At 40.9% G+C, this 27,056-nt stretch overlaps 1 protein-coding gene across 1 annotated transcript in view; it reads left to right on the forward strand.

Annotated features, from left to right (window-relative positions):
• The first annotated feature begins 2,381 nt into the window (after positions 1–2,381).
• The window catches only part of SPTLC3 (serine palmitoyltransferase long chain base subunit 3), a 131,645-nt gene continuing 106,970 nt past the window's right edge, over positions 2,382–27,056 (forward strand). Inside the window, exon 1 of the mRNA XM_015079644.3 lies at positions 2,382–2,822. Within this exon, the coding sequence (XP_014935130.1) occupies positions 2,706–2,822 (117 nt within the window). The 5' untranslated portion in view covers positions 2,382–2,705. The remainder of the gene's footprint in view (positions 2,823–27,056) is intronic.

The raw sequence follows: 27,056 nt of genomic DNA on the forward strand, positions 1-27,056 counted from the left end.
TCTTTTGTATGGACACAAATCTCATTTATGGAGACTCTCCCAACATGATCTAATCACCTCCCAACTGCCCCACTCCCTAATACCACATAACCTTGGGTCATGATTTCAACATATGAGCTTAGGAGAACACAAAGATTCAGACCATAGCAATAAATGTGTTTAAACTCAAAGCTACAACACAATGCAAACAAACCTCCCCACTTATTTTTCCTGGAGACACAATGAGCCATCATGATTATGCATGTCCATGGTGCCTGATGACAAATGGTTGCTGTCTTTATATGATTTTGTGCACATTGCAACTCACATATTCCAACATGGCAAGCAAAGTGGAAAAGTTTCAAGAATGAGGACATGTAATAGATACTTCTAGAAGGTTGACGTGTGATTATCTAAAGTTGGCAATTGACAATAGGGGGAAAGCAAAGTGATGCAGATTTCAGTTCTGTTTTGAGATGTATTCTTTATATATGGTTTTTGTCCCCTTGTAAAAAGAAAATAAAAACAAAAAATAAAAGAGGAAGAGGAGGAAGAGGAGGAAGAAAGGAAAAGGAAATTCAAAAGATGAAAGGGAAGGAGAAGGAAGAAGAAAAGAAAAGGAAGAGGGATAGAAACATCTAATGTACAGAATTTAGTTAGTTTTATCTCAAAATCTTTATTAAAAAAAACAAAAAAACTTTGTATGGATAATTAGAGCTGAGTCAAAATAACACCATGTCTTCAACCTGTCTTCCTTTAAAAAAAAATGTTTATTTAGTTTGAGAGAGAGAGCGAGCATGCGTGAGATCAGGGGAGGGGCAGAGAGAGGGAGAGAGAGAGTATCCCAAGCAGTCTCCACGCTGTCAACCCAGAGCCCGATGTTGGGCTGGATCCCGTGAACCTGAGTCAAAATCAAGAGTCAGATGCCCAACCAACTAAGCCATCCAGGCACCCCTTCAACCTGTCTCCCTAAGTAAGCTGGGGCAGTCAGGCCAGCAGTTATCAGTGTCCCATCCTACCTTTTCATCTCCTTTTCGCATAAGTCTAGAAGGAAATAAGCCAATACAAATAACTCCCAACTCCTAGTGTAACAGGGAGTTACAGTTAGCCAGGGAAAAGCTAGCTCTGCTCTGATAACAAAGGTTGGGAGAGATGCAATAGAAAGTCTGAGCTTGAGAAACAAAGGTGTGGGCACACTTGGCATTAGCCCCATCTCATTATTTGGCCTAAGACCTCACCTTATTCCTTTAGCTCTCCCTGAGGTGGAAAATTGGCAACCCTCACATGCAAACCATGGTTAGAAGAAGCATTATCATCACCTCCTCCATAAGCCAATGGACTGGGAAATGAACCCAGTCCTAGAGAGCTGAGAACCAAGAAATGAGGCTCTAACAACAGGGACCATTTCTGTTTTTTGTTTTTTGCTTGTGTGTGTCTTTGTTTTTGTCCATTGATCCAATAAATGGCTCATTTTTGTTTTTTTGTTTTTTCCTAAGTGCCTGATGTTAAAGAAGGCTCCATTCAGGGCAACCATGACAGTGGGCTTGAGGACTGAACAAGCTGTAAATGATTGACACTGTCCAACAAACTACAATGCCATTTGATGGTAGGAGAAAACAGCCCTCTAGTAACTAAAGCATCGAGACAGTAAGAGTTAATGAGTAAACCAGAGGTGTAGCAGGACTGTGGCACTGCATTCACCATCTGCCCCACAACACCTGTGTCAATAACAAACCCAGGCCACACTTTTATTTTCCTGCTGCCCCCTCAGCCACAGGCCCACTGAAAATGTTTTGTCTCTTTGTACATGTGAAGAAATGAGGCAAAAAAGAAGGCAAATGGCTCTCCTGAAGTCACATGGTAAAGTAACACAGCCTTAACCAGAAACCAAATATTCTGTCTCCCAGATTCGTGTTACTGGAATTCTGGATGAGCCAATACCCCTTGTGTTATCACTGGCTTTAACATCAGACGGGTTCTGAACATTATTATTATTTTTGCCATTTTGTATTATGTATTATTGTGTGCCACATCACACAAAACTTACCATCTTAACCGTTTTGAAGTGTAAAGTTCAGTGGCATTAAGTACATTCACACTGTTGTGCAACCATCACCACCATCCATGGAACCAGCTAAAAACCTCAGTGCTAGTGAAACAGTAACTTCCCATTCTCCTCTCCTTCTTGCTAGCCCAGGCAACCACTGCTGAGTGTTGTTTTGTGGGGGGTAAAATGTTGACCTTGAGCTTGGTCTACAACCAAAAGTTGTAATTAGAGGCAGGAGGGAGGGGTGGGGGTAGACGTAAATTCGAAACTGACTGCACATAGGAGACCTTGACTGTGCTCTGTGTGTGTGTATCTTTAAAAGATGCTCCACCCCCTCAGCCGGCCTCCTCGCAGTTGCCTCTGGGTTTTGCAGTTTCCAGATTTCCTCAGCCCCCCCAGGAGCCAGCATGGACAATCTCCTTTCTAGTTTCAAAAGCAGGTTTGTTGTCCTGAAGGTCACATTCTGAGCTGAGGAGTGTAAAGGTAACCAATTGTTTTTTGTTTCAAAGATCTGCCCCAAAGATAGGCTGTTGCTCTTCTTCTGGAAAGCCTGATCGGTAGGATTCCTTCAGGGACTCAGCCCAAAGTGCTTCCTCTCTCATTCCCTCACCAACTTCAAAACTAAAGCTTGCCTAGAACCTCTGGACGAAAACCGGCTGGATTCCATCATTTCACACAAATGGCTAATCCTGGAGGTGGTGCTGTCTGCAATGGGAATCTGCACAATCACAGGAAACAGAGCGACAGCCTGCAAAGTGGAAACTGCACGAAAAATGGAATAGTGAAAGAAGCCCAGGTAAGAGGCGATCCCTCCCCTTTTCCTCTGAAGGACTTGAACTTGCCCAGGCGGGGTGAAGCCCTCCTGACTCAATGGCCTTTTTACAAAGTGTTTTGACACTTCAGCTAACTTCAAATGCCTGGCTACGGGGAAAGTTTAGGTGGGGACGAAGGGGAGAAGGTCTTTCTGTAGGAGAGAGGACCCAAGAGCCATAAACTCCCTAAAATACAAACACACCTCCTAGACTCCTGCTTTCCCGGGAGCACATCTTAGGGGGCAGAGTTCCCAGGGCTCAGACTCCTCAGCTGAGTTTCAGTCCACCCAACAGTCACAGTGTGCTACGTTCCTCTGGCTTCAGCAGGAAGAGGGGAGTGACAGTAAATGTGCTGAGGTGACGTGGTATGGGTGGCATTTTCCCCCAGTACATGAGAAATGCCTCTCTGGCTGAAAGGCGAATTCTTTTTGGTGTTTAGTGGAGCATTGTCATGGCTTACAGCTTGGTTTGGGGCCAGAGTCCTTCTTTGAAAGAACATCACAGGCATTCCTTTCTGAGACACTTCAGAAAGTGTGGCTTATTGTTGCTCACTGCACACAGGAACCAAACAGGCATTTCATTGTTTTCCCATTTGATACTTTTTTTTTTTTTTTTCTGTTTTTGGCTCTTGCTCTGACAGAATGTTTGATGGGGATGTTACTGAGGAGGAAGAGGAACTTAAGAAAATGTTGTCAGCACATTCAAAGAGGGAGCCTAGGTATATAAGGTACCTGTGAAAAGGCATCTTTCCTCCCTTCTGTGCTAAAGCAGCTAGGGGTGAGCTCACCTGCATCAGGAGCAAATTAGCATAGCCAAACAGGTGCCTTCACTCTTAGGAATGTGGAGCTGGGCGGGGAACCCCTGCTGTCCTGCATTACACATCCATCCCCTAGGAACCAGCATCCACCCAGGGAAAAGGTCAGATTGTTGTAAGATCACAGGACAGGAAAGGCAGGCTGGGGGCCAGTCCACCTCTCAGTGAATTAAATTCATGCTTCCAGTTGAAAGACATGGATGGGGAGGGGCACTCTGGAGCCTGGAGCATGTGTGAAAAGGCAGTGGTCCCAAAATGTGTCCCCCTCTTAACAATAGGCATTACCCTCGGCTTTGAAGTGTCCACCAAAAACCTCAGGTCTGGTCTCTCTCAGCTGAGTATCTGAAACCTACTGCAATGTGAAGAGAAAACATTCAACTCCTATCTTTCCCATGAGGACAGTCATGATAGTATCCACCATCTATTTGTCAGTAAGTGTTGATTCAGACTACTAACCACCCAAGACGCTCTACACTCCTGACATGCCGGGAACACTGGCCACAAACCTACTTACACTCTCAGCCAGCATGACCCTGAGGGCTCTCATTTGGCAGAAAGGCCTTCAAAGCCATTCTTCTGTCTCTTTACTTTCTCTTGGTTTTGTAACTACCCTTCTAGTGTCTGAGGTTAGAAACTTAACTCAATGGTTATATTCACTCTTAAGTTAGGATGAAACTCAAGATCCCAAGGATTCATTATTAAACCGTCCTGTAAGACTGAAAATATCCTCGGACATCAAGGCCTCTCTTAGGAAATATGAAGGCTGCTCTTGTCTCTTCTAACAGCTCATTCTGAAGAGCCATCCAGAACCTGTTGGTTCAGATATATTTAGGTGTTACTAAATTGAAATTGGCTTCCACTGAAAGTCTCAGTTATGACTTGAAGAATATTTTCCAGAAAGAATAAACCCTGCTGAGATTTTGGTGTAGTAAAGCAGACAAAGGCCTGTTTTCCCCTCGAGGGGGATGAAGTCATCTTTACTACATGATCTTTAGTCTCTAGTTTTAGTACATTTTGCTTTGGAAGGCTTTAACCAACTGGATCTTAGCCAAAAACCTTGCCAGTTGACAAGAGCAATTCATAAAGGCTTATAGATATCCTGGGCCAGTGGTTTTCCCAACATGTTCTGCCAAGCATAAGGTCCTAGGAAGTGGGATCCAAGATATTATCATCTTCCAAGATCCCCTCACCCTTTCTCTTCTTGCTTCTTTGCAATCATACAGCAATACTTCTGTTTCTTTTATGTATCGTGGGACTCTATAAGACTGAACGAAGGGTCCTTTGGCATAAAAAAGCATATTGAAATCACTGTGAGGCACTCTCTCAAGAACCCTCCTGCTCTTTGCTCCAGTGTAGCATGGCTTTGCCAGCCTCACAATGGAGTGCAGCTCACTACCGCAACCTCAAGACTAGCAAGGGAGCAGACACCTGTCTAGAAAACTTCTGGAGTTCCTTTCTGGAGGTTTTTTGGAGCTTGGCCCTATTTTGTGTTGTCTTCTCTTTAAGTCTCGTATGTCCTGAGGGTGCACTGATCCTTGGTTTTCATCCCTGATTAAGTCCATTTATTCGTTCACTTATAATATGTCATCCTACCCCTTACTCCTGACAGATGGATCCTCAGTCAGTCACAGAGGATTTGTTCTCCCTCCTCACGACTGTTTCCATCTAAATGACAGGAGGGCCCTTAATATCTTAATCCAAACTTGATATTTCCTATCAGCTTACTTAATTCCCATGTAATCAATTGGGGATTACTCTTCACATAATTGCTCTTTCATTCTCAGTCATTATCTCTGATCTGGTCATACATGCATATTAAAAAAAAAAAAAAAAGCCTGGAGCTGGAGGGGTAGTCTTTGTGTCTTCATTGTTCTCAATACTGCATTGCCTCCGAGTTATCTTTTCATGGGATGGGTCTTCATTTTCCTCTGTTACACTGATCCAGTAGGATAAGGAAAAGTGTTGAACTTTTCCCTAATCATTCCTTTCCTGGAAAAAAAAAATACCCTGAAATTAGAGTTATTCTAATTGAGTGAGTTCTTAACCTGGAACGCTGTACTTTACAAAGTGTACTATAGAAAGCCCTAAGAGGGGCGCCTGGGTGGCGTAGTCGGTTAAGCGTCCGACTTCAGCCAGGTCACGATCTCGCGGTCCGTGAGTTCGAGCCCCACGTCAGGCTCTGGGCTGATGGCTCAGAGCCTGGAGCCTGTTTCCGATTCTGTGTCTCCCTCTCTCTCTGCGCCTCCCCCGTTCATGCTCTGTCTCTCTCTGTCCCAAAAATAAATAAACGTTGAAAAAAAAAAATTAAAAAAAAAAAAAAAGAAAGCCCTAAGAGGCAGCCACCCACTCCACTGTCTATTCATTCATGCACTGATATTTATTAAGAATCTGTTGTTCTTGGGACATATAAAGATATAAAAAGTTATATTTTAGATATTAGGAGGAAGCGTATATTAAAAATGAGCAAGGAATAACATTAAGTTAAATGATGGTACAGGACAGGAGCTGTCACAAAATAACTATGATTTGAGGACAAATGAGTGGTACAGATATTAAATGCCAGAAGTTCAGAGAGGAGGAAGAAAATAACATGTATCACTGGTGTGTTACATACCAGGACTCAGCTAAACACTGTATGTAGCGATCTCCCATACCCTCATTACAGCCTTATGAAGTGGGAGCATCATGCCCAGTTTACAGATGAGGAAACGTGAGAGATTAAAGAGCTTGTGCAGAATCATAAGCGGCACAGCCAGGATTTGAACCCAAATTCATGTTGCTCCAAAGCCAGTTCCCTTTCCACCACATTCTAGGAAACCCCAGGTTGGGATGGTCAGTGATGGCTTTGCAGAGCAGGGAGGACTCACACTGAATCTGGAGACATTTGAAATGGCAGAGCAAATGGGGGGTTTCTTCCTGGGGACGGGATGAGGAAAAGAAGGGGGAGGAGCTCCAGAGAGGAATACAAGTATTGCTAGGTGAAGGGCATGGAAGCATGGGTCATAAATCATTCCAGGAAGGAAGGGGGAAAGAGCAAAGGCTACGAAGCATGACAGAGTGTGGAACATGTGAGAAACTCCTCTCAACTTGGCGAGGCTTCAGCATAAGAGGGAGAGGGAGTGCCATGCCCAGGCGGTACTCGGTAAACACTACGTGAAGGGAAAAGATGAAGCCGATTAGTGGAAATCCTGCCTAGGTCTAAAACCATTGAATCTGAGCCTTCTGTCCTCCCCACCTTTTCATATCCTCCTGCAGCCCACAATGTGTTGGTACATCTGCTTTTCTGTTACAGTAAACTTCTTCCGGAGAGTGAGAACCATGATGTACAGTTTAATTGCACAGAGTGATTACTGCCTGACAGGCCCTCGTAAATACTTGTGACTGTGGGGCCCATCTAGGCTGCATATGGATTGAAACAGAGGTCAATAATCTCACCAATTATTAGAAGAATTCTAATACACATTTTGGAGGTCCCTTGCAATTGCTCTGAATTTTCATCCACTCTTGTCTTCCACAATCATTCTCTAGAACCTTTTGGTTTTTGGTACTCATTTCCTTTAAAAAATCTCCAGTGTGACTAGGTTTCTCTGTGATCTCCTTAAGAAGCCTCATTTTTTCCTAGGCTCGCCATTATAAAGCATTCCCATAGGTCAGGTGTCACAGCTATTAAGATGAAAATTGTCTCCATTTATAGTAGCTCACAAATGTGACAGACAAGTAAATAAGTAATTATGGTATTTAATGACAAGTTCTATAATAGATATTGTAGTTTTCCATTGCTGTCTAACAATTACCCCAAAATTCAATCATTTTAAACAACTGATGTTGATTTCTGTGGGCTAGGAATTCAGGCAAGGCTTGGTAGGAATGGCTGTCTGGGCTCCATATGGTGTTTAATGAGCATTCAATATGGACCCACTGAGACCATGATACTGACTGTTGTCTGGGACATCTTGTGTCTCCTTCACAAGGATAATCTCTCCATGTGATCTCTCAGTATCTACAGAGTAGCTCAAGCTTCTTTACATGAAGGCTGGCTTCCAAGAGAATGAAAATGGAAACGGCAAATCCTTGTAAGGCTTAGGCTCATTTTTGCCACATTCTGTTGTCAAAGTTAGTCACAAGGCCAGTCCAGATGAAAGGGGAAGGGAAATGGGGTCTGCTTCTTAATGGGGTGAGCTTGCAAAAGGTTGTGGATATTGGAGGAATTTTTGTGACCATCTTTGGAAACAGTGTGTCAGAGCAGAGGTATATGATCCATATTTGGGAGTACAGAGGAGGGGGCATCTGACCCAGGATAGGAAGTCAAAGAAGCCACTCTTGGACTGACTCCTAAAGGCAGAGTAGCCAGGAACACAGTCATGAAAAGGCATTCTAACAAAGGGAAATGGTCTTAAAAAGATACAAAACATCAAGACAAACATCAAGATGTGTTTGGTCTTGGGAGGCTGGGTTAATGGGACTAAGTTTAGGTTGTTTAACAGAGATAAGCAGTAATAAGCCTGTAAAAGTAGGCAGAATAAGATCATAAAATATCTTTGTCTTAATTTACATGCTCTAAGAAACAGACCCAGGCATAAGGATTTGAGTGCAAGTAATTTATTTGAGAGGTGAACCCAGGAATTAGGGGAATGGTTAAGTGAGACACAGAAGACAAGGAAGAAAATACATTCATGAACAGGTTACCACTGTGGGCAACTAGGGCTCAGATTTGGGGGGACAAGTCAGTGATGATGTAGAATATGCCGTGATGTTGCCCCAACTAAGTCACAAGAAAAAGAGGTATATATCAGTGAAGTCCTGTCCATCATCAGTTGAGGGATGCTTGAGGAACATTAACCACAGAGCACTTCTAGCCTGAGTATGTATGACCAGAGAAAGCCCTCAAACTGAGGTATAGGTGCTTGCAGGAAGAAATCATCAGAATGCAAGAGATAGAGCAACAAAAGTGTATAGCCATATATATTTGTAATGAGGCAGTTTTGAGAAGAAAATTGGCTTGATCAGATGTGGTTTTCTCAGGCTGTGTAGGTTTTATATCTGGTGACTTCTAGAACAGGGCTTATGGATTATCTTCAGCCTAATCATAAAAGACTGTGTAATCATGTGACTCTGAGTAATATGGACTCAGACTGAACCCCAGATGGAGCCTTGGAATAATTTGATATTCAGAAGCTTTCTTCCAGGACACATGGCCACCTTGAATAGGCATTTCCTGCTAATAGTGACATATTGGACATGTGATGTGATAGATGGAGGATAGTTACAAATTCTTTGGGATATTTCTCATTGAGAGGTTTGAGTCTGGGCTACACCTAATGACTTACTTGGCCAATAGCATGAGACAGAGGGGATAATCTGGAACTTCTGAGACTAAGTTACAAGAAGCCTCTGGCTTGATCTCAGTCTTCTTAGAATACTTGCTCTTGGAACCCAGCCACCATGCTTCGAGGAAGCCCAAGCAGCCCCAAAGAGAAGCCCAAGTAGAGAGAAACCAAGTATCCTTGTCGTGCCCCTGGCTCAGATGTGGCACAGGCTTGTCTACTGTGTGAGTAACCTATGTTGGAAGTGGGTCCTCTAGCCCTGGTGTCTATCTGCTCCTATTGATACCTCATGCAGTAGTGATGTGTTGAGCTGAGCCCTGCCCAAATTATAGATTTCTGAGCAAACATACAAGGTTTTAACTGTGGTTTGTTAAGCAGCAGTAGATAAATGAACACGTGGATATTCTATTTCTTAAAATGCCCAGAAAAATCACTCTGCAATCTCGCTTAGTAACCATTTGCAGAAGTACTGGCATATTGCCTTTTGAGGGAAGAGTTTGTCTGGGCCATCCATTGCATTTAATCTGTGGCAAAGATGACTTTCCCTAAACTGTACACTTTTGTTTGGCTTGTGTTTTGAAATAATGGCTGTATGCTTTAAGATCAGTGTCTCGCTGGCATAGCCAAATACCAAATACAATAAACTCAAATATCACCAATGCAAAAGCACAATCATTTGAATGCTGCCAAATTTGGAGTGTAATTATTTAACCTGAGGAGGCCTGTAATTTACTGCATTATCTACAAAGAAAGAGCTGACTCAGGGGAGCATGTGTGCTCAGGTGCAGATGTTTTTATTAATTAAAATGATACATGTTTTTAATTAAGCATATTTAATATCGGCCATATAAAATTAATTTTGTCTATTTGTTAAGGTGTCCTAGAAAAACTCTCCCTTTGGAAATACTACTAGCGATAGACTGATATTAACCTAATTACTTGCAAAGAATCAACTATATTTATTTTTAAATACACTTAATCTTTTCACTAAGTATTGTCACATTTGTCTCAGTAGGACTGAACTAATGTAGTTTTTCTGGAATTCTAAAGTATACCAACCTATAAATTCACGTGAGAAGGAGCTGTTGCCACTAAATTAGAAACAAATTTGAAATTTAGATTAACCATTTAAAAAACAACACTATAAGCATAGCTCTGAGAAGTATTCAGAATTGTTCCCAATCTACATCACATAGCCAATCTGAATCCTGCTGCCTTAAGAGTTTCAAAAGAAGCTGGAAATCCAAATGGGGTGGGGAGAGGTGCCTGGCGGGGTGGGGGGACTGGTGGGATCTGCTGATTTTTAAATATTGGCATCTAATCTAAAAATTCAAATAGCATGGATTTAAAGGAAACATTGCTACCAGTCACAAATCTATAACCTCGGAACTATAAGCAAATAGGACGATAAAAATAAGAGGTCATTAATTGAGTGATATTTTCTCATATATATTCAGGAAAATGGCTCAGGGAATTTGGCTTTTCTTAACTTAGACTATATATTTTTAAAAAGCAATAGAGGAATCTCACATCTTCATTTTCCTGAGTTGTTAACACTTGGTCCTGGGATGTGCAAGTTTGAGGAACAATTATGACCAACCACATATACTTGATTTTCCTGACCAAATATTATGTACCAAGGTGTCCGTCAAAATGTCAGAGAACTGACAATATTTTACTGGTCAAATCTCATTCCTCAGGCTTCATAGGAAGTGACCCACAAACCTTTTGTTAGACAATGCAATCATAAGGCCTGGTCACCATTAGTGTTCTCTAGATATGACATAACTGGGCCTTCAAAAGTTGCCCAAGAAAAGGATTGTGTGAAAATCATGATTATCCTCATAACTACAAGTTATACCTGATGGTCTTTCTCTGCCATGTGGGGCTTAGCCTTTTGGAAGTCAAGGATCCTTTTGAGAAGCTGATAGATACTTCCTGTGGAGAAACAAACATGTCCATAGTCCCAAAGTTTTCCAGGTAGAGAATTCATGCCTTCCCTGACTTTCTCAAATCTCCAGGTTAAGAACCTCAGCCTTTGGGAGAGTGCCTTTGTTAATTAGGCTATATCTGCCCTCACAACCCAACCAGAATAACCAGCAAATCAACCTCTCCAGGGAAGACAGGGTAATGAATTCACAAGTTGATTCACCAAAGAGAGAAAAACACATGTAATCCAAAGCCACTCAGGTGACAAGCCCCCACAGGTGTTATTTATTTACTTAGAAAATTTATATTAGAATTTTGCAAGTTACTCTACAGCGCATTCATAGTTTTTTACTAGGAAACCATTTTTAAATCCTCCCTAAAAACCTTGAGCAAAACTTAACTTGAAGTTAGAAAGATATTTCTTTTCTGGTGGCTTTTCACCAGGATTTCCCAGGAAACCACTTCAGGAGGAATGATAGCAGGAAGACCGAGAGCTTCAACATCAGAGAGAATTGGGTTTGAGTCCCAGCTCTGACCCTTACTAGCTGTGCCACATTGGGCGGCTTCACATCCCTGATCCATACCCCACAAGGCAATGGTGAGGATTAAATGAGATAGCATATGTAAGTCTCCCCTTAACTATCAGATATACAATAGATACTCAATAAATGATAGCTATCATCTATTGAAGTTAGCCTGCAGCCATCTATTTCTCCTCTACTGCTATTATAAGAATGTTCAATACAATGCCTGGCATATTATAGGTGCTCAATAAATGATAGTCTTAAACCCTCAAATTCCATCATCCAATGGTGGCTTCTCAGGACCCATTTTACTTGGCTTGTCAGCAGCATTTGACCCAAGTAATCAGCCCCTCCTCCTTAAAGCACATTCTTCTTGGCTTCTACAATACAATACTCCTATATCACTAATTATTCCTTTCCAGTTTCCATTCCTGGATTCTCTTTATCTCCTTGACCTTTAAACAATGGAGTGACCCAAGGCTCAGTTCTTCCACCCCTTCTCTTTTCTGACTACATTTCTTTCACAATGATCTGATCTTGTCTTATGATTGTGTATGTGTGTGTGTATCTATGTCATTTCCAACCACCAACTTTCCACTTGGATCATCAAAAGGCATCTCCAACTTACCATGTCCAAAACTGAGTTCCTGAGACTTCCACCCTCCACCTTCAAACCTGTTCCCTTATAGTCTTTCCCATCCCAGTAAATGGTAACTCTGCCCTTCCAGTGGCTAAAACCCAAAACCCTAGCATCACTCATGACTTTTCTCTTTCACTTGCCATTCGATCAGTCAGCAAATACATGATCCAACTTCTACAATATATCCAGAATCTACTTCTCACCTCTCCACAGCAACTACCCTAGTTCAGCCACCATTATTTCTTACCCAGATTGTTGTAGGAGGCTCATCTCTTCTCTCTGTGCCCCAGTTATCTATTGTTGCATAATCATCCATCCCAACACATAGTGACATTAAACAATAGTCATTTTATTATACTCATGGATTCTACTGGTCAAGAATTCAGAAATTACACAATAGGACATCTCTTTCCTGTTCCATGATGTCTGGGCCCTCAATTGGGATGACTCTACTGGCTGGATCTGGAATAGCTGGGCCAGAAGGATTTGTCTCCAACATGGCTTCTTCACTCCCATGTCTGACATTTGGGCTGGAATGGCTGAAAAAAAGGACAAGAAGGAATTGCCAATGTGGTCTCACTGGCAGGGAGGGCTTTAAGAGTGTTTTGTAGTAAATGGAGTAGAAATCTCATGGCCTTTTATAACCTAGCCTCAGAGTTCGGTTTCACTACCACCCTACTCGATAGGTTGAAATAGTCACAAGCAAGCCCACCTGGTCCAAGGGACCCCCCTCCCCAACCAATTCTCAATGGGAAGAATATCAAAGAATTCATGGACATATTTTAAAACTACCATAGTCTGCTTCTGCCTCTCCCTTCTCTTCTACTACCACCAGCAAGACTGTTCTCAATAGAGCAGCCAGAGGGGTCTTGTTGAAATGAAATCCAGAGATGTCACTCTTCTGCCCAATCCTTTCCATGGCTGAAATTTTACTCTAAAATAAAAGCCAAAATCCTTAAAATGACCATAAGAGCCTATGGCTTGGTCGTCTCTGACTCACCTCATGCTTCTTTTCCCTGTACTTAATCTTTTCCAGCCACACTGGAGCAAACAGGCCATGCATCTTCCCATGTGGGACATTCACACCTCCTCTCCCATATGCACTTCCCAGATGTCCACATGCCTGCACCTTCCCTACCCTCAAGTCCTCACTCAAATGTTACCTTCTTTGTGAGATGTAAGCTCACAACTCTATCTAAAAAATTGCAAACCTTGGGGAGCCTGGGTGGCTCAGTCGGTTAAGCGTCTGACTTCAGCTCAGGTCACGATCTCGCGGTCCGTGAGTTCGAGCCCCGCGTTGGGCTCTGGGCTGATGGCTCAGAGCCTGGAGCCTGTTTCAGATTCTGTGTCTCCCTCTCTCTCTGCCCCTCCCCCATGCATGCTCCGTCTCTCTCTGTCTCAAAAATAAAAATAAACTTTAAAAAAAAATTTAAAAAAAAATTGCAAACCTTCTCACCTCCTCCCTTCCCTTCCTGATTGTTTTCTTTAGTCCTTAACACTGTCCACACACACACACACACACGCACACATACATGCATGCATGGCCTGCACACAGACGTACATACTAACTGATTTCCTGTCTCTTGTCTGCCTCAACATCTAGAATGTAAATACCATGTAGGCAGAGATTTCTGTCTTATTCATAACTAACCCCCCAGCACCTAGATCAGAGCCTGTAGGTGCTCAAAGATATTTGTGGAATGAGTAAAGACCACCTATTTGTGCTAATCTACTGTTAGTAAGAACTCTCATTTCAACTTATTTTGTTTGTTATTTAAATTGCCTTTGCTGTTCATATGCCTAGTTCTTTAAAAGATGGGGAAAGCTCCACTTATGTGACACACAGGCTTCTATGTAAATTTCAAAGTGTAAACCTCTTACTAATTAATTTACAGGTTTCCTAACCTTTGATGGAGAACATGACTACTATTTACTGTTCTCTTTTTGAAAATCACCGAATCACTAGATTATTTTATATGACCAGGTAGCTACATGCTTTTATACTGATATCCAGATATTACATATACACTGAGCCTGGGGTCAGGGAGCATGCTTTAAGCAAGTGGAATTTTTTGAAGGAATTGAAAACTGAAACTAAGTATTATTGACCCATCCTGATGATTCTTGCAACCTCTTAGTAGGAGATGAAATTTACCTGGGTTAGAGAGAAAATGACAAATACCTCAGGCTGTATAAGCCTGTCATCTGGTTTTAATAAAACTCTGCATTCTTAGAGTTGAGTGTCAAAAACAATCAGTATAATCTGTTCTCCCACTAATGTCCCTGTATATGAGATGACTTTTTAAATTTCATTTAACAAACTTTTCCATCACACTACATGCTAAGAACCTTACAAATACCTTATGAGTCTAATGCTCTTACTCTATCCCATTTTTTTAGATGAGTCAACTGATCATACAAAAACTAAGTGAACTTGCCTAAGATTAAACTTCTAGTTAGTAGTGCAGACTGGCCCCAGGTGCTTTTTTCACTAGAAAAATAATTGCCTTTTTCTCAAATGTCTTATTGTGAATATTTATAAAATCACATAAAAATTAAAAGAGTTCTACTATAAATACTCATATACCTACCACCTAGATTCTATAATTAACATTTTACTATATTTGTTTATTACATTACTATCCATCAATCCATCCATCTATCAATTCTTAAGTTTTATGCATTTCAAAGAAAGATGTAGAATCAGTACACTTCATCCCAAACCCTTTTGCATGCATACCATGTGGCTTCAATATTTGTCTATAGTTATTCCCCCGCCTTCTTTGAGGTAAAATCTATATACTATGAAATGCACAAATCTAAATTACACCACTTAGTGAATTTTGACCTACACTGCCTTTTGATTGTTTTTATTAGAAAACGTTTCATAATATAGTTTTGACTGTGGAAAGATGTTATAAAACTGTCCCTTTAACATTGGTGAGTTTAATCTCTGGATAAAATATAACCAAAGTAAATGAGAATCCATCCATCTGGTATGCAGCACGCAAAGGAAAATTGCAAGGGCGCTTTGGCCATGAAGGAAGATGGGTGATTTATTGGTGTGGTGTCACCCAGTAGAACAAGGAGCTAATGCTCAAAAACCCCAAACTCCTCGCTGGCTTACAAGTCAGGGTTCTTAAGGGCAAAATTTGGGGCAGGGGTCTTCTGAGAAGGTGGACGTCTTTGACCCGAGGCCCATGAAGTCATGGTAACAGATGTTACCTAGTTGTTTCTGATGCCCCTCTGTCTGGTCACACGGAGGTCTGTTCCCTCTTAAAAGACGTGGACAAACAAAAGACAAACGAAAAAACAAACAAAAAACCAACTTTCTTCCTTGTGTTGGATATTCCATTAGGTATATCTTATGCCTCTTTGTTCAGGATAGTGCTGCCTGTATGTGCTCAAACTAACTACTTGAACATGCATAAGCTATTGTGGGGTTGTATTTCTATATGTTCCTTTGAATGATAAAGAAGCATTCCTGTCTCTTGGGTCTGGGTCTACATGTTCCCTAACCAGTCCATTCATGTGTGGGCACAATATCACCCCTATGTTCATTCCTCCAGTTGAACTACCAAGATGGATGCTGGCTTAAAAAAGAAGTGAGTAATGTGTAAATTGGCATCTCATTAATTAAAGGAAAGGCCAACAGAAGGCTGTCTAGAGAAACTCCCCTGTTGTACATACACAGAGAATTCCAAAGGTATCAAGAGCAATTTTCTGTTTTTGACCTTAGTATAATCCATCTGGCAGAAAGAGAATTTAGTTTAGAAATTCCTACAATTCCACTCCATCCCTTGTCTTCTTATAGATGGAGGAATGAAGGTCAACAAAGCTAAGTAATTACCTCCAAAGTCACACCAACGTGAGGACCCTGCCCACCACACACTGTTAAACAAATACGGACCACAGTATTTGATGACTCTGAGTGGTATCTGCTATTTCAAATTCTCTAGCCTCCATCTTAAAATTGATATTACAAAATTGCGTTTGTCTCATGTAGGAAGTAAAGGTGTCTCCTTTCTTGTTTCCCAAAATAAAAGCCACACTTAGAAAGCTTCTTTTTTTGCAGATATCTGAGAACACCGTGTCAGAGAAATCAATATTAACTAGAGTGAATGACTGCTACCACACATGAGGTTTATGCTTTTTGGCCCTACCATGTGTTTATGCTTTTGAAATAGTATTGTGAGTCCTCACAATAGGCTTTCAAATTTCACATATAAGGATTCAAGGTTTGAAGAGATCAGACAATCACTCACTTGTCTGGTAGGTAGTGGAACCAGGATCATCTGATTCCTAACATCACATAACCTGTTGCCACACCCCACAGCCTGGCTGCCCTAATAAGCTGAATCATCACATAGAGATTGGGAGTAGGGCTTCCCATTGGCACTGTGTAGGCTTGAATTCCAGCTTCATGTTCGTAGATCTGTGACCTTGGACAAGTGGCATGATCCCTCTGTGCCTCAGTTTCCCCATCTGGAAATGAGGTCCAATTGCCCACAGTAGTAAATGGCTTGACAGCATACTCTTCACTGGTTTCCTTCCCTTCACTGTCCCATCCCCCTCTCTACCAGTGCTTCCTGGGGTCACCTTCTAAATAAGCAACTTACATTTGAATCCTTTACTCAGGGTCTGCTTCAGGGGAACCTGAAATTAAGACAATGATTTCTTAAAAACTTAGCCAATTCTTTGTCTTTTTAACCTTCAGCTACCCAGATCGTTATCACTGTACAATCATCTGTATCCAAGATCTTATTGGACCCTCACATCAATGCTGTGAAGTAGACAGAATGACTGTTACTGGCCCACTATAGGGATGAAAAAACAAGGGCTCAGAAAAATAATGAGACCAAAGCCACATGGATGATGGGGACAGAGCTGAACAACAATCCCAGACATTCTGACCTGAAAGTTCAATAATGTGTCAAAGGACTGATCCAGCCCTAATATAGTGCATACAACTCCATCAACTGCTCCTTGCAAGAACACGTGGGAAATGAAAAAAATCAGGGCATATGTCCTTCAGTAGTTTAATTCACAAGAAAAAAAGTGCTGTAAACTTTGGGGACCACTTTTAATAAATTTTTTAAGAAGTCCTTGAAATTCTAAAAGCCTTGAAAAAATGTTAATTTCTACCTTAGATATCCATAGTTGGGCAGCAAAGTGATTTTACATGGTACATCAGATAGCACAACTTCCTATAAATCTTTCTTTTAAAATCATTTCCTTTGTCTTCACATCTTTATGTTATATAGCATGTGTATTCTTCAAAAGTACCTTCTTCTGAGCCCTTTATCAACCTCAACTTCATTTTCAAGCATTTCATACCATGAGCACTTTCTTGTAGTCTAGTTGTGTCTTAGTTCCTTTTCTGAGTTTGTCCAAGGCAATGACATTGACATGGTAGGAGCTCTTGGGCTCTTTACATGGCATGTTTCTCAGTTACCTACTTGATAATTATTCTTAAAGAAACTAGGCTCCAGATCGTCTCAAACACTTGAATAATATTAGAAGAACTGATCTCAGATCTCAGAGAAGCATGTTATCTCATTTTCTAGATCTTATTGACACATTTCTTAATAGGCTACTGAGACTCAAATAAGTGTCATCACTTGCCCAAGACCTCAAAATGGCCAATCCAGAGCAAGACACACCTCTGTCCACTTCCAGTTTCTAGCACCTCTACACAACACTGCGTTTCACATCATAGAACCAAAAACAAACTCCACAGAAGCTCTTGGCACTAACACCTTTTGCCAACTCTTGCAAATAATTTGGGGCACCAGGGAAAATCCCACAACTGATGTACTTCAAGATTTGGTTAGTTTATGCAAGAGGTTCTGGCATTTTCTTTAAGGGGCCATGCTTGCCATTGGTCAATTCTTTTCCTTTCTTTTTTTAAAAAGTAAACTCTATGCCCAACATGGGGTTCAAACTCATGACCCCAAGATTAATTGCATGCTCTCCAGACTGAGCCAGCCAGGTGCCCCACCACTGATCAGTCCTTAGCAAGATCACTGAATCAGGAGCCTACAGACTGAAAACAGAACTACTCCACATGGTGGTCTGAGAAAATGACTTAAAGTCTGAAAAAAGCAGGTCATGAACACAGTGGGTTTTTGTTGTTGTTGTTGTTGTTGTTGTTATTGTTATTGTTAAGTGTAAACAATCTTTATACCAACCAAAGGACTCAGGCCTCACACCAATTCACTACTTCGGGCTCAGAAACTATGATATGGCTAAAAATGCCTGAATCTACTTAATTAGTTGATTCAAGAGTACAGATAAAAACTAGCCAAGATTAGCCTTGCTCTTGGGGAAGTTACTTTTTTCTACATTATATGTCACATGGTAAGAAAAATTAATCAGGTAATTATAGCTATGACCATGGCTATTATATTTTTTGAAAACAATGAAATAAATTGTTTATGACACCATATTCTTGGTGAATTTGTTGTTTGGAGACAGGATACTTACTTTTCCACAGAGCAAAAGGTTTTCATGGAAACTAAAATGGTATGTGCTGTCTTCCATGGAAACAAAGATTTCAGCCAGGAAATCCATATACTTTCAACTAACCATTATCTCTTTAAGGACACGTTCTGTCTTCAAAGACAAGCAAAAGGTAAACCGTGTTATAGGTTCCAGACTGCTCTTGACATGCATAAAATGTGTGGTTTTATAGGGTGACAGGCAAAAAAAGGGAGGAGAAAAGCAAGGAGAATAGGTATGTGTAACCACGAACCAAATACTAATAAACACATAGAGAAGGAACAGCAACTGAATCCTTAGCAAGTTTTTTTCTTTCTAGGTGACAGGGCCTTCTGCTTCTTCATGGTGCTGAATGTCAGGCACAGTTTGGTCTAGCTTCACAGGACAGGAAGTTTTGGGTGCAGTTCAAATATGTAGTTCAACATCACTGAGGTACAAAAGAAAAAAATAGATTTAGTTTGCTTCAAAGAGAAAAACCATTTTTTGTAATCCAAGTTCAGTCCACTGAGCTCAGCCAAATGACTCCCAGAACCACACTTTGTGCCCTTCCAAAAGCCCCACCCTTGTTATAACTCACCTATGAGTCACTGGCTGCCTGGCATGGTAAAGAAATACCACAGTGCACACCTCACCTGGTGTCAAAGCACACCTGTGTTATTGGTTCATTCCCATGCAGTTTAAGTGACTCTTTCCTTTCTGGTTTTTGATAAATTCAAAATTTCAAAATCAACTGAATAAGTTTGCTTCATTAAATCTTCCACGCTGGATGAGGGAAAGACTTTAAAGTTACCAACCACATGACCACAAATCCCTGTGAATCACTGAATGTGGGTGCTCCTAAAGATCCATTCTTCACCCAGCTTCCAACGGCCCTTTGGAAAACACGTATCTGATCAGGTTCTTTTTTTTTTTTTTTAATGTTTTATTTTAGTTTTGAGAGAGACAGACAGACAGACAGAGCATGAGTGGAGGAGGGGCAGAGAGGGAGACACAGAATCTGAAGCAGGCTCCAGGCTCTGAACTGTCAGCACAGAGCCTGACACAGGGCTCAAACCCACAAACCATGAGATCATGACCTGAGCCAAAGTCGGATGCTTAACAGACTGAGCCACCCAGGTGCCCCTGATCAGGTTCTTAAGCCATGGTTTTCTTCAACTCCTCAGTGGCTACCGTGTTAGGATCAAGGCTGCAGTGCTAAACTCTGTTTTTAAGCTCTACATAACCTCCCTGGGTAATTCATTCGTTCATTCATTCATTCGTTCATTCATTCATTCATCAAATATTTATTGGATATCTACTACATATCAGATGTCATTCTAGGCACTGGTGTGCTAGCAGCAGACACAATGGATAGAGTTCCCCTCCCGGAAATGACAGTTACTCATGCCTGTCCCCTCACTGTGTTGTCTATGCCTGCCAAACACACCCCACCCCCCAGTTCTTCAGGCCCTTTCTTCTGCTGGGTAAATAGTGCCTGGTAAACCCCTACTGATTATTCAGATCTCATTTTAAACACTGTATTCTTTAGGAAGGCCTTTCTTTTTTCCCTGAACTAGGTCAGATCCCTAGTCTGTCCATGCCACAGCACTCATTTATTCAGCATTTCCCTTTTGGTAAGTATTTGTTCTGTATTGATATTTCCATCTAGACCAGGGGTTCCCAAAGTTTTCTGTAAAGGGCCAGATAGTAAATATTTTTCAGCTCTGTGGGCCATGCAGTCTCTGTCACAACTACTTAAGTCTGCCGTTATGGTATGAAAGCAGCCATAGACAATATATAAACAAATGGGTATAGCTGTGTTCCAATAAAACTTTATTTATAAAAGTAGTTGGTGGGCCCGATATGACCTATAGGCCACAATTGGCCAATCTCTGAACAACCGAATTTCTTTTGGTGATGGAAATGTTGTATATCTGCTCCCTTCCATAAGGTAGCCATTAGCCACATGGAACATTTGAAATGTGACTAGTGCAACTGAGGATCTAAATCTCTAAATTTATTTAATTGTAATTATTTAATTTTAAATGTAAATAGCCACGTGTGGCTAGAGATTATTGTATTGGACAGCACACATATAGACCATGAGGTCAGGGGCTGTGACCCTCTTGGTCACCATGATGTCACCTGAACCTAGCACAGCAGCATTTGTTGAATGAATGAATGAACAAATGTAGAAGTATGGGATGACTTATCAGACTCCCTTTTTGCTTTTTCCCACGGCTACACACTTGATTAGATGCTGCTACTGAATACTTCTTTCTTTCTAGTCCTGAAATATTATGTTTTTCTATGCATATTTTATTTCCCCATTAGCCTGTGAACTCTATGAAGATGGGCTATAAGAGAGACTCCCTGAATGGTACTCCAAGTACAGGTACATGCACATGGTAGCAGCCTTCCCACAGAGTGTTTGCAGCTACTGGTACTTACCTGGAAAGATAAAGGATTCAGTCCTATAGCTATTTTATTTCTGAAATATGTTCCAAAGATCCTGTATCAAAGGTCTAACTTCAAGCTTTTCTTCTTCAACCTTGCTATTGTAAAATTGAAAAATTCAACTTTGCCCTGACCTGTCCTGCCTTATAACCTTGGGGAAATTGAGCAATTTCCCCATAATTGCTGTATGTCTCTATTATTAAGTAAAGATAATTTTAATTCTACTACAGTTATCCACCACCTCCCTCTTAAGAATCTCATGTAAATAAATAAGATCATGGCCACAAAATCTTTGAGCACCTCAGAGAGAGGCACTCTTCTTACATGACACATAACTGATCAAGAAGATAATAGATGGTAGTGATTCTCAGTGATATTAAATCACTGGTACATTGTTTTCTTTGGTTTATCAGGATAACTTAATAAAAGCTCTGTGTTCTTCAAGTAAGCCAGCTGGTTGTAAATAGTATCAGAAGAATGCAATCATTGCAGTTTGGTGAAGAATAGCCATTTTGTTCCTAGTTAAATTATGTCAAATTGACTTTAGAGCCTCCTCTCCAGCTGTCATCCCAGGTTAGATCTGGGGATCCTCCAAGTTTTTCTGCATTGTGTTCCTCCTGCAGTTCTGATAAACAGGCATCCCAGTGAAGGCACACCTTTCTTTCACTGCTATCTGAAACAGAAAGTCTAGGTTACCTTGCCATAGAAGGCTCATTCAATTCCAGTGGGTGCCATACATCTCATCTCTAAGTAGGTAACACACGAGGTCCAGCCAGAGGTCTGTGCAAGATTCTATTCCTCTCATTTCCACCCACCAGCAAATGCCCATGCTAGTCCTCCTATCCCAGAAGGCCTTCCTCTCCTCTCCCAGCCTTTCCTAATGTTAGTGCTCTCGGTCTCTCTCTCTTTTGCTCTCTCTCTCATTTCACTCATCTCTACAGCAGATATTCACTGGGCACTCTGCTAGGGACTCTTTACACCCTTCCAAGCAATCCTCCCTTTTCTTTGAGCCCTTCATTTCCCAATCTGGGTGTATCCTCTGGAAGCCTATGGCTGTCTTCATGAGCTGCCCTGACTGACAGGCTACCTTCTCAGGTGGTGAAAGGGAAAAGCCAAGACAATGGAAAACAAACTTAACCTCACAAGAACGGAACTTGTTCATTGCTAGAAAAAAGGATTGGAGTAGTTAATATATAAAAATCTTATCCCCTGAAAAAGTTCCATGTTTATAATCTTGTCTCTCTGACTTCTGTGGTCACTGAAGCCTAAATCAGGTAACATCCTTTTTCCCATCATGAACTGCCTAACATACAGAGATGCTCAATAAATCAAGAATTGAATCTTTGACTCAGTGAATTTTCTGGCATAAGCTTCCCCAGATTTAAATTTGAATTTTAGTCAGTCCAGATGGGTCCTGATACACACGTTTCCTCAGGGGGTGACTCAGTTCTTAGACTTCTCTCAAATACATCTAAGCAAGGGTTGGAAACAACAACAACAACAAAATTTAAAAGAATTCCTATAGTATAAGACTAGATGTCATAATAAATGAGCCACCAATTCTCAATGACATAACCTAATAGAAGTTTATTTCTCATTTGTAGTGAGTCTAATTGATAGTGATATGAAACTGGAGGAGGAGGAGGTTGTGAGGACTCTGCCCACGTAGTTATTCAGAGAACCAGGCTAACAAAAGTTCTGCAATCTTCAATATGTGGCTTCAGGGTCACTTTGGCTATCACCATTCAGAGGGCAGTAGGGGAAAGAGAAAGACCATGGACCATGAGATAGACTTTTTTATGGGCCAAGCATGGAAGTGGCCATTTCACATTGGCCATCACTCAGTCACATGGGGGTGGGATATGAGAAATGTAGCCCAGCTGGGAGGAAGAGGAAAGAGAAATGGGTTTGGTGAACAGCCAGCCTTTGCCACACTGGACAAACAACGGGGTTAAAATATTTGAAATATTTGAAAGGCCTGAGTGCAAGATAATGAAAGCTATTGTTTTTGCAAGTGATCCTTTATTTTCTGTCCTTTTATTAAATGACTTCTCTTTTAAAAATATTATTGTAATATGATGGAGTGAGTATAATGACAGTGTTATGCAGTGAGTACATCGATGCTGGATCTTTTTACAAAGTGAAGCAGCCAGAGCTGGGCCTCAAACTTTGGACAAAGGGTATATATGTATGTGGAGTGGAGATCAGGGAGAGTGGCAGCAGAGGGCAAGTAGGGAAAAGAGTAAGAACTGAAGAAATCACAGGAAAGTAGCCTCATGAGAAAAGAATTGGAGGGGATAAAAATCAATCTGTGAATGAAAGTTTAATGTTGCTGAAGCAAATCAGAGAACTTGAGGCAGGTCATTTCTCTGCTAAGACACTTAGCTTCATGCTAGAAACCACCACTTCCCAGAGAGAATTTTTGTCATGGCTTAGGTAGATTTGCATGAAAGGCAAAAAATACATTTGATACATGTGCTGCATTTCCCAAAGTTAAATGGTTTTTCACTTCGTTATTTTGATATCATTCAATAAGCTGATTCAATCAGTGAGTTTTAGTCAGCACCTACCATGGGAAGCTGTGTGCTAGCAATAGGGAAGAACATTGAAGGATGAGAAAGATGGCTCTTATATTCTAACTTTTATAGACTATCAATACCTAAGAGACACAGAGGTATGTAGCCTTTCCAAAACTCTTTTTGTTAATGGCCATCTCTAGGGAGCACTTTGGAAATACTGCTATAAATGGACTTTATAGCTAAGTTACCTAAGCCGCTGAAAATTTGAAGAGTCAGGATGGAATAAGGAGACCATCCAGGGAGTGATTGCAGTGGTCCAGGAGAAAGGTTGATGAGCATCTTGCCTGATGCTTTCAGTTCTATATTGGGGATCTTTCTCTCTATCCATTCTTACTGCCCTTATCCTTCCTGCATTCATCTTTCAAGCCCTTGGTCAACTGTGTTCTCATTCATGAAGCCTCTCCTACCTCTTCCAGCCAGGGTTAGATACATCTTTCTCTCAGTTCCCACAGTACCCTGAAAATCTCCCTGTGTTAACATCTGTCAGCCGTAGTCTATCTGTGGGCACATCCGGTTTCCTGGCAGAGTATTTGGGTAACACAGGCACTTAATAAGGCTTGGTTTAGTGTTGAAATAGGAGAAAACAACAATAACAAAATCTTTTAGGTAGACTGGATGCTTGATGAGTTTTAAGACTGTATAAAAATAATTTTAACCTAAGTTGTCATATGTTAGTGTATCTCAGTGGTTTGAATAATTTTTGTTGATTGAGCAACTCAGTTTCTTTAACTCTAGCCACCCTCCTGGAATACCCTAGATAAGAGGTTTCCACTTGGCTCTATCATGTAGAACATCTTAATCTAGGGGTTGCCAGTAGTTAATGATTAATTATACCTGGTGTCTTAAAAATCAGAAATAAAATTATTAGTAAGGTGCTTACTCCCAAATTGAACATGACTATCTACATATAGAATCAAATGGCATACTCTAAGCAGAAGTGTCTCACTTATTTGTAATGAGATGTTAGGACATAGACTAAACTGGGACATATGAGTTTTATAAAGCATCTCTAAACATTTAATCTACCAAACACATAATATAAGGCTGTGGTTAATGTACTTATTTCTTGATATACCCAAACAACTTTCAGGTATAAAGCACTTTCCAAACAAGATAGAATTGTGTACTCTCATCATTTCTGTATCATTTTGCTTTCATGAGCTTTGGGGCTATATCATTCATATAATTGACATTCCAAAGTATTTTAGAAGAGAAATAAATGGCAACTTTGGAATTAATAAGACACTCAAATATTTTAGAGTAAAAGTAAAAGGATTCTACTGAAGAAGGAACTGCTTTAAATTTTACTACCTTAGGGATGATAATTTTTTTAAAAAGGAATATATATATATATATATATATATATATATATATACACACACACACATACACACACACACACACACTAGCAGTAAGCAAATATTTCTTCATCTGCTGTATGCCCTTAAGACCATTTCCAGGTACTTTAAATGGTTGTATTTTTATAATTTTTATGAGTTATGCTTGTTTTACTGCTAAGACAGATTATGGAAGCTCTTCACAGCACCACTGTGGAAATAGTCTCGCTTTCCATAAATTTTTAACCATTTCCCACATTTGAGTACAACATCATCTCTAGAATTATCTCTTATTCCATATCATTCACAGTGGTTCTGTTTCTCTGCTCAAAACTTAGCTATTACAATGTAGGTAGACACTCATTCCTAAAAATGCAGTATCCTTGGAAGTTTGTGTTCTACCTAGGAGACCTCGCAGGACTATCTACCCAACTCTCATAATGTGGGAAATTCTGCATACATCCTGTTTCAAAAAAGAAGATGGCCCTCTTCTTTATCTCCGGTGCTAGAAGTTCCCTTCAGCATTTTGTCATCCCAAAGACTGTCTTATTCCCAAACTTCCTACCCTCCTAGTGACCAAAACCTGACAGCCTCTTCATCCTCATCTTGGCTTTTCTTTCCATGGACCAACACAACAGTATTATGGAATGTGCCAAATTCCGTGGACTGCCTCAGTCTGAAAACAAAAGCTCGCTTCTGAGTGGGTGCTTAATCTACAGAATTAACTTGATTCCAGATTTGCTCATCCCTTTTTATCCCACTCTAAGGACCTAGAGCAAAACAAAAGCCTGCAGCATGTTTTTTTTTTTTTCTTTCTTTCCAAAATTCTGAGGAGGTTGCATAGGGGATGCTACTGAGACCCTCAGTGTCATTCTGGTCAAGATAGTCACATGTGCTCTTCTGCCCATCCCCCTCAGGGGCCCTGTTCTGAGAATTATACTATCTCTTCCCTTTATCTCCAGTTATCCTTAATCTATTGGGTAATTTCTTAAATTCCTAAATATGCTGTTTCTTTATTCCCAAAGAAGTAGCTCCCCTTACTATTAGTACCCAATGCCACCACTTCCTGTCTGTCCCACCCCTTCACCAGCACAACACATATGCAATGGTCTTCCTCAGCTCCAGTGTCCCAACTCCCCTCTTCTCCTCCCTCTTGAACCTCCCACATTTGCTGTCTCCTGGAAGATTCTCCTCCTCCCACTTCTCCCTGTGTAGAAGTACTGGCCAGGGCTCTATGCATATTCTTTCCCTTTTTTCCTAAATGTTTTAGTCTAACAGTTTCATCTCTCTTCTCTATTCAGATTTCATGAAAATCGTTAACATTTCATGAGTACTTACTCTGTGGCAGGTACTTTGCATATATTATCTCATTTAATTTTCAAAACAACTTCATTAGCTCCATTGTACACTTGGGGAATTTGAGGACAAGAGAAATTAAGGAACTTGAACAAGGTCATCCAGTCAGCAAATGAAAGTACCAGGATTTGAACCCTGGCAGTCTCATGGCTGTCCAAGGGCTGTCCACCATTAAGCTCTTTAAGACTGGGCTCAAATTCCACCTCTTTCAGGAAGCCATCCCTGATTCCCCCTGTATGATATGGTCCCTCCATTTGTGGCATCTTTATGACATTTACTTTTTGTTTTATGGTGTGGTCGTTTTTGTTCACTCCCTTTCCTGTCCTCACCCCACCTCCCACATACACCATAACATTAACAATTCTGGGAGAAAGTGACTGTATTTATTGAGTTCATATTCCCTCTGATGTTAACCTAGAACTGTCTACAATAGGCAGCCAACAAAAGACCTGCTACTTTGAATGGAAGACTAGTCATCTGTAAAAGTGGGTCCTCCCAGCATGCCCCAACACCCTGTTTATTTCCAGATGTGACAGGAATTCAGGGTGAACAAACCTCAGGGTGTCACAATGTCCCAAGTGAGCAGGTGCTCTGGGCCAGGTGGCTCAGGATCTATTTCTTTTCAAGGCTATGAAGGAAAAGTTAGAACAGAGAAGTAAAGCACATTACAGATTACCATGCTGTGTCAGTATTTGGCCAGCAAATTTATTAAGCAATATTTTAATGCTTCATTTACTTTGAAAAGACAAAATCTCATATTTCAGAATAACTATCCAAC

Source organism: Acinonyx jubatus, chromosome A3 (genome assembly GCF_027475565.1).
Source record: "Acinonyx jubatus isolate Ajub_Pintada_27869175 chromosome A3, VMU_Ajub_asm_v1.0, whole genome shotgun sequence".
NCBI classification, from domain to species: Eukaryota; Metazoa; Chordata; class Mammalia; order Carnivora; family Felidae; genus Acinonyx; species Acinonyx jubatus.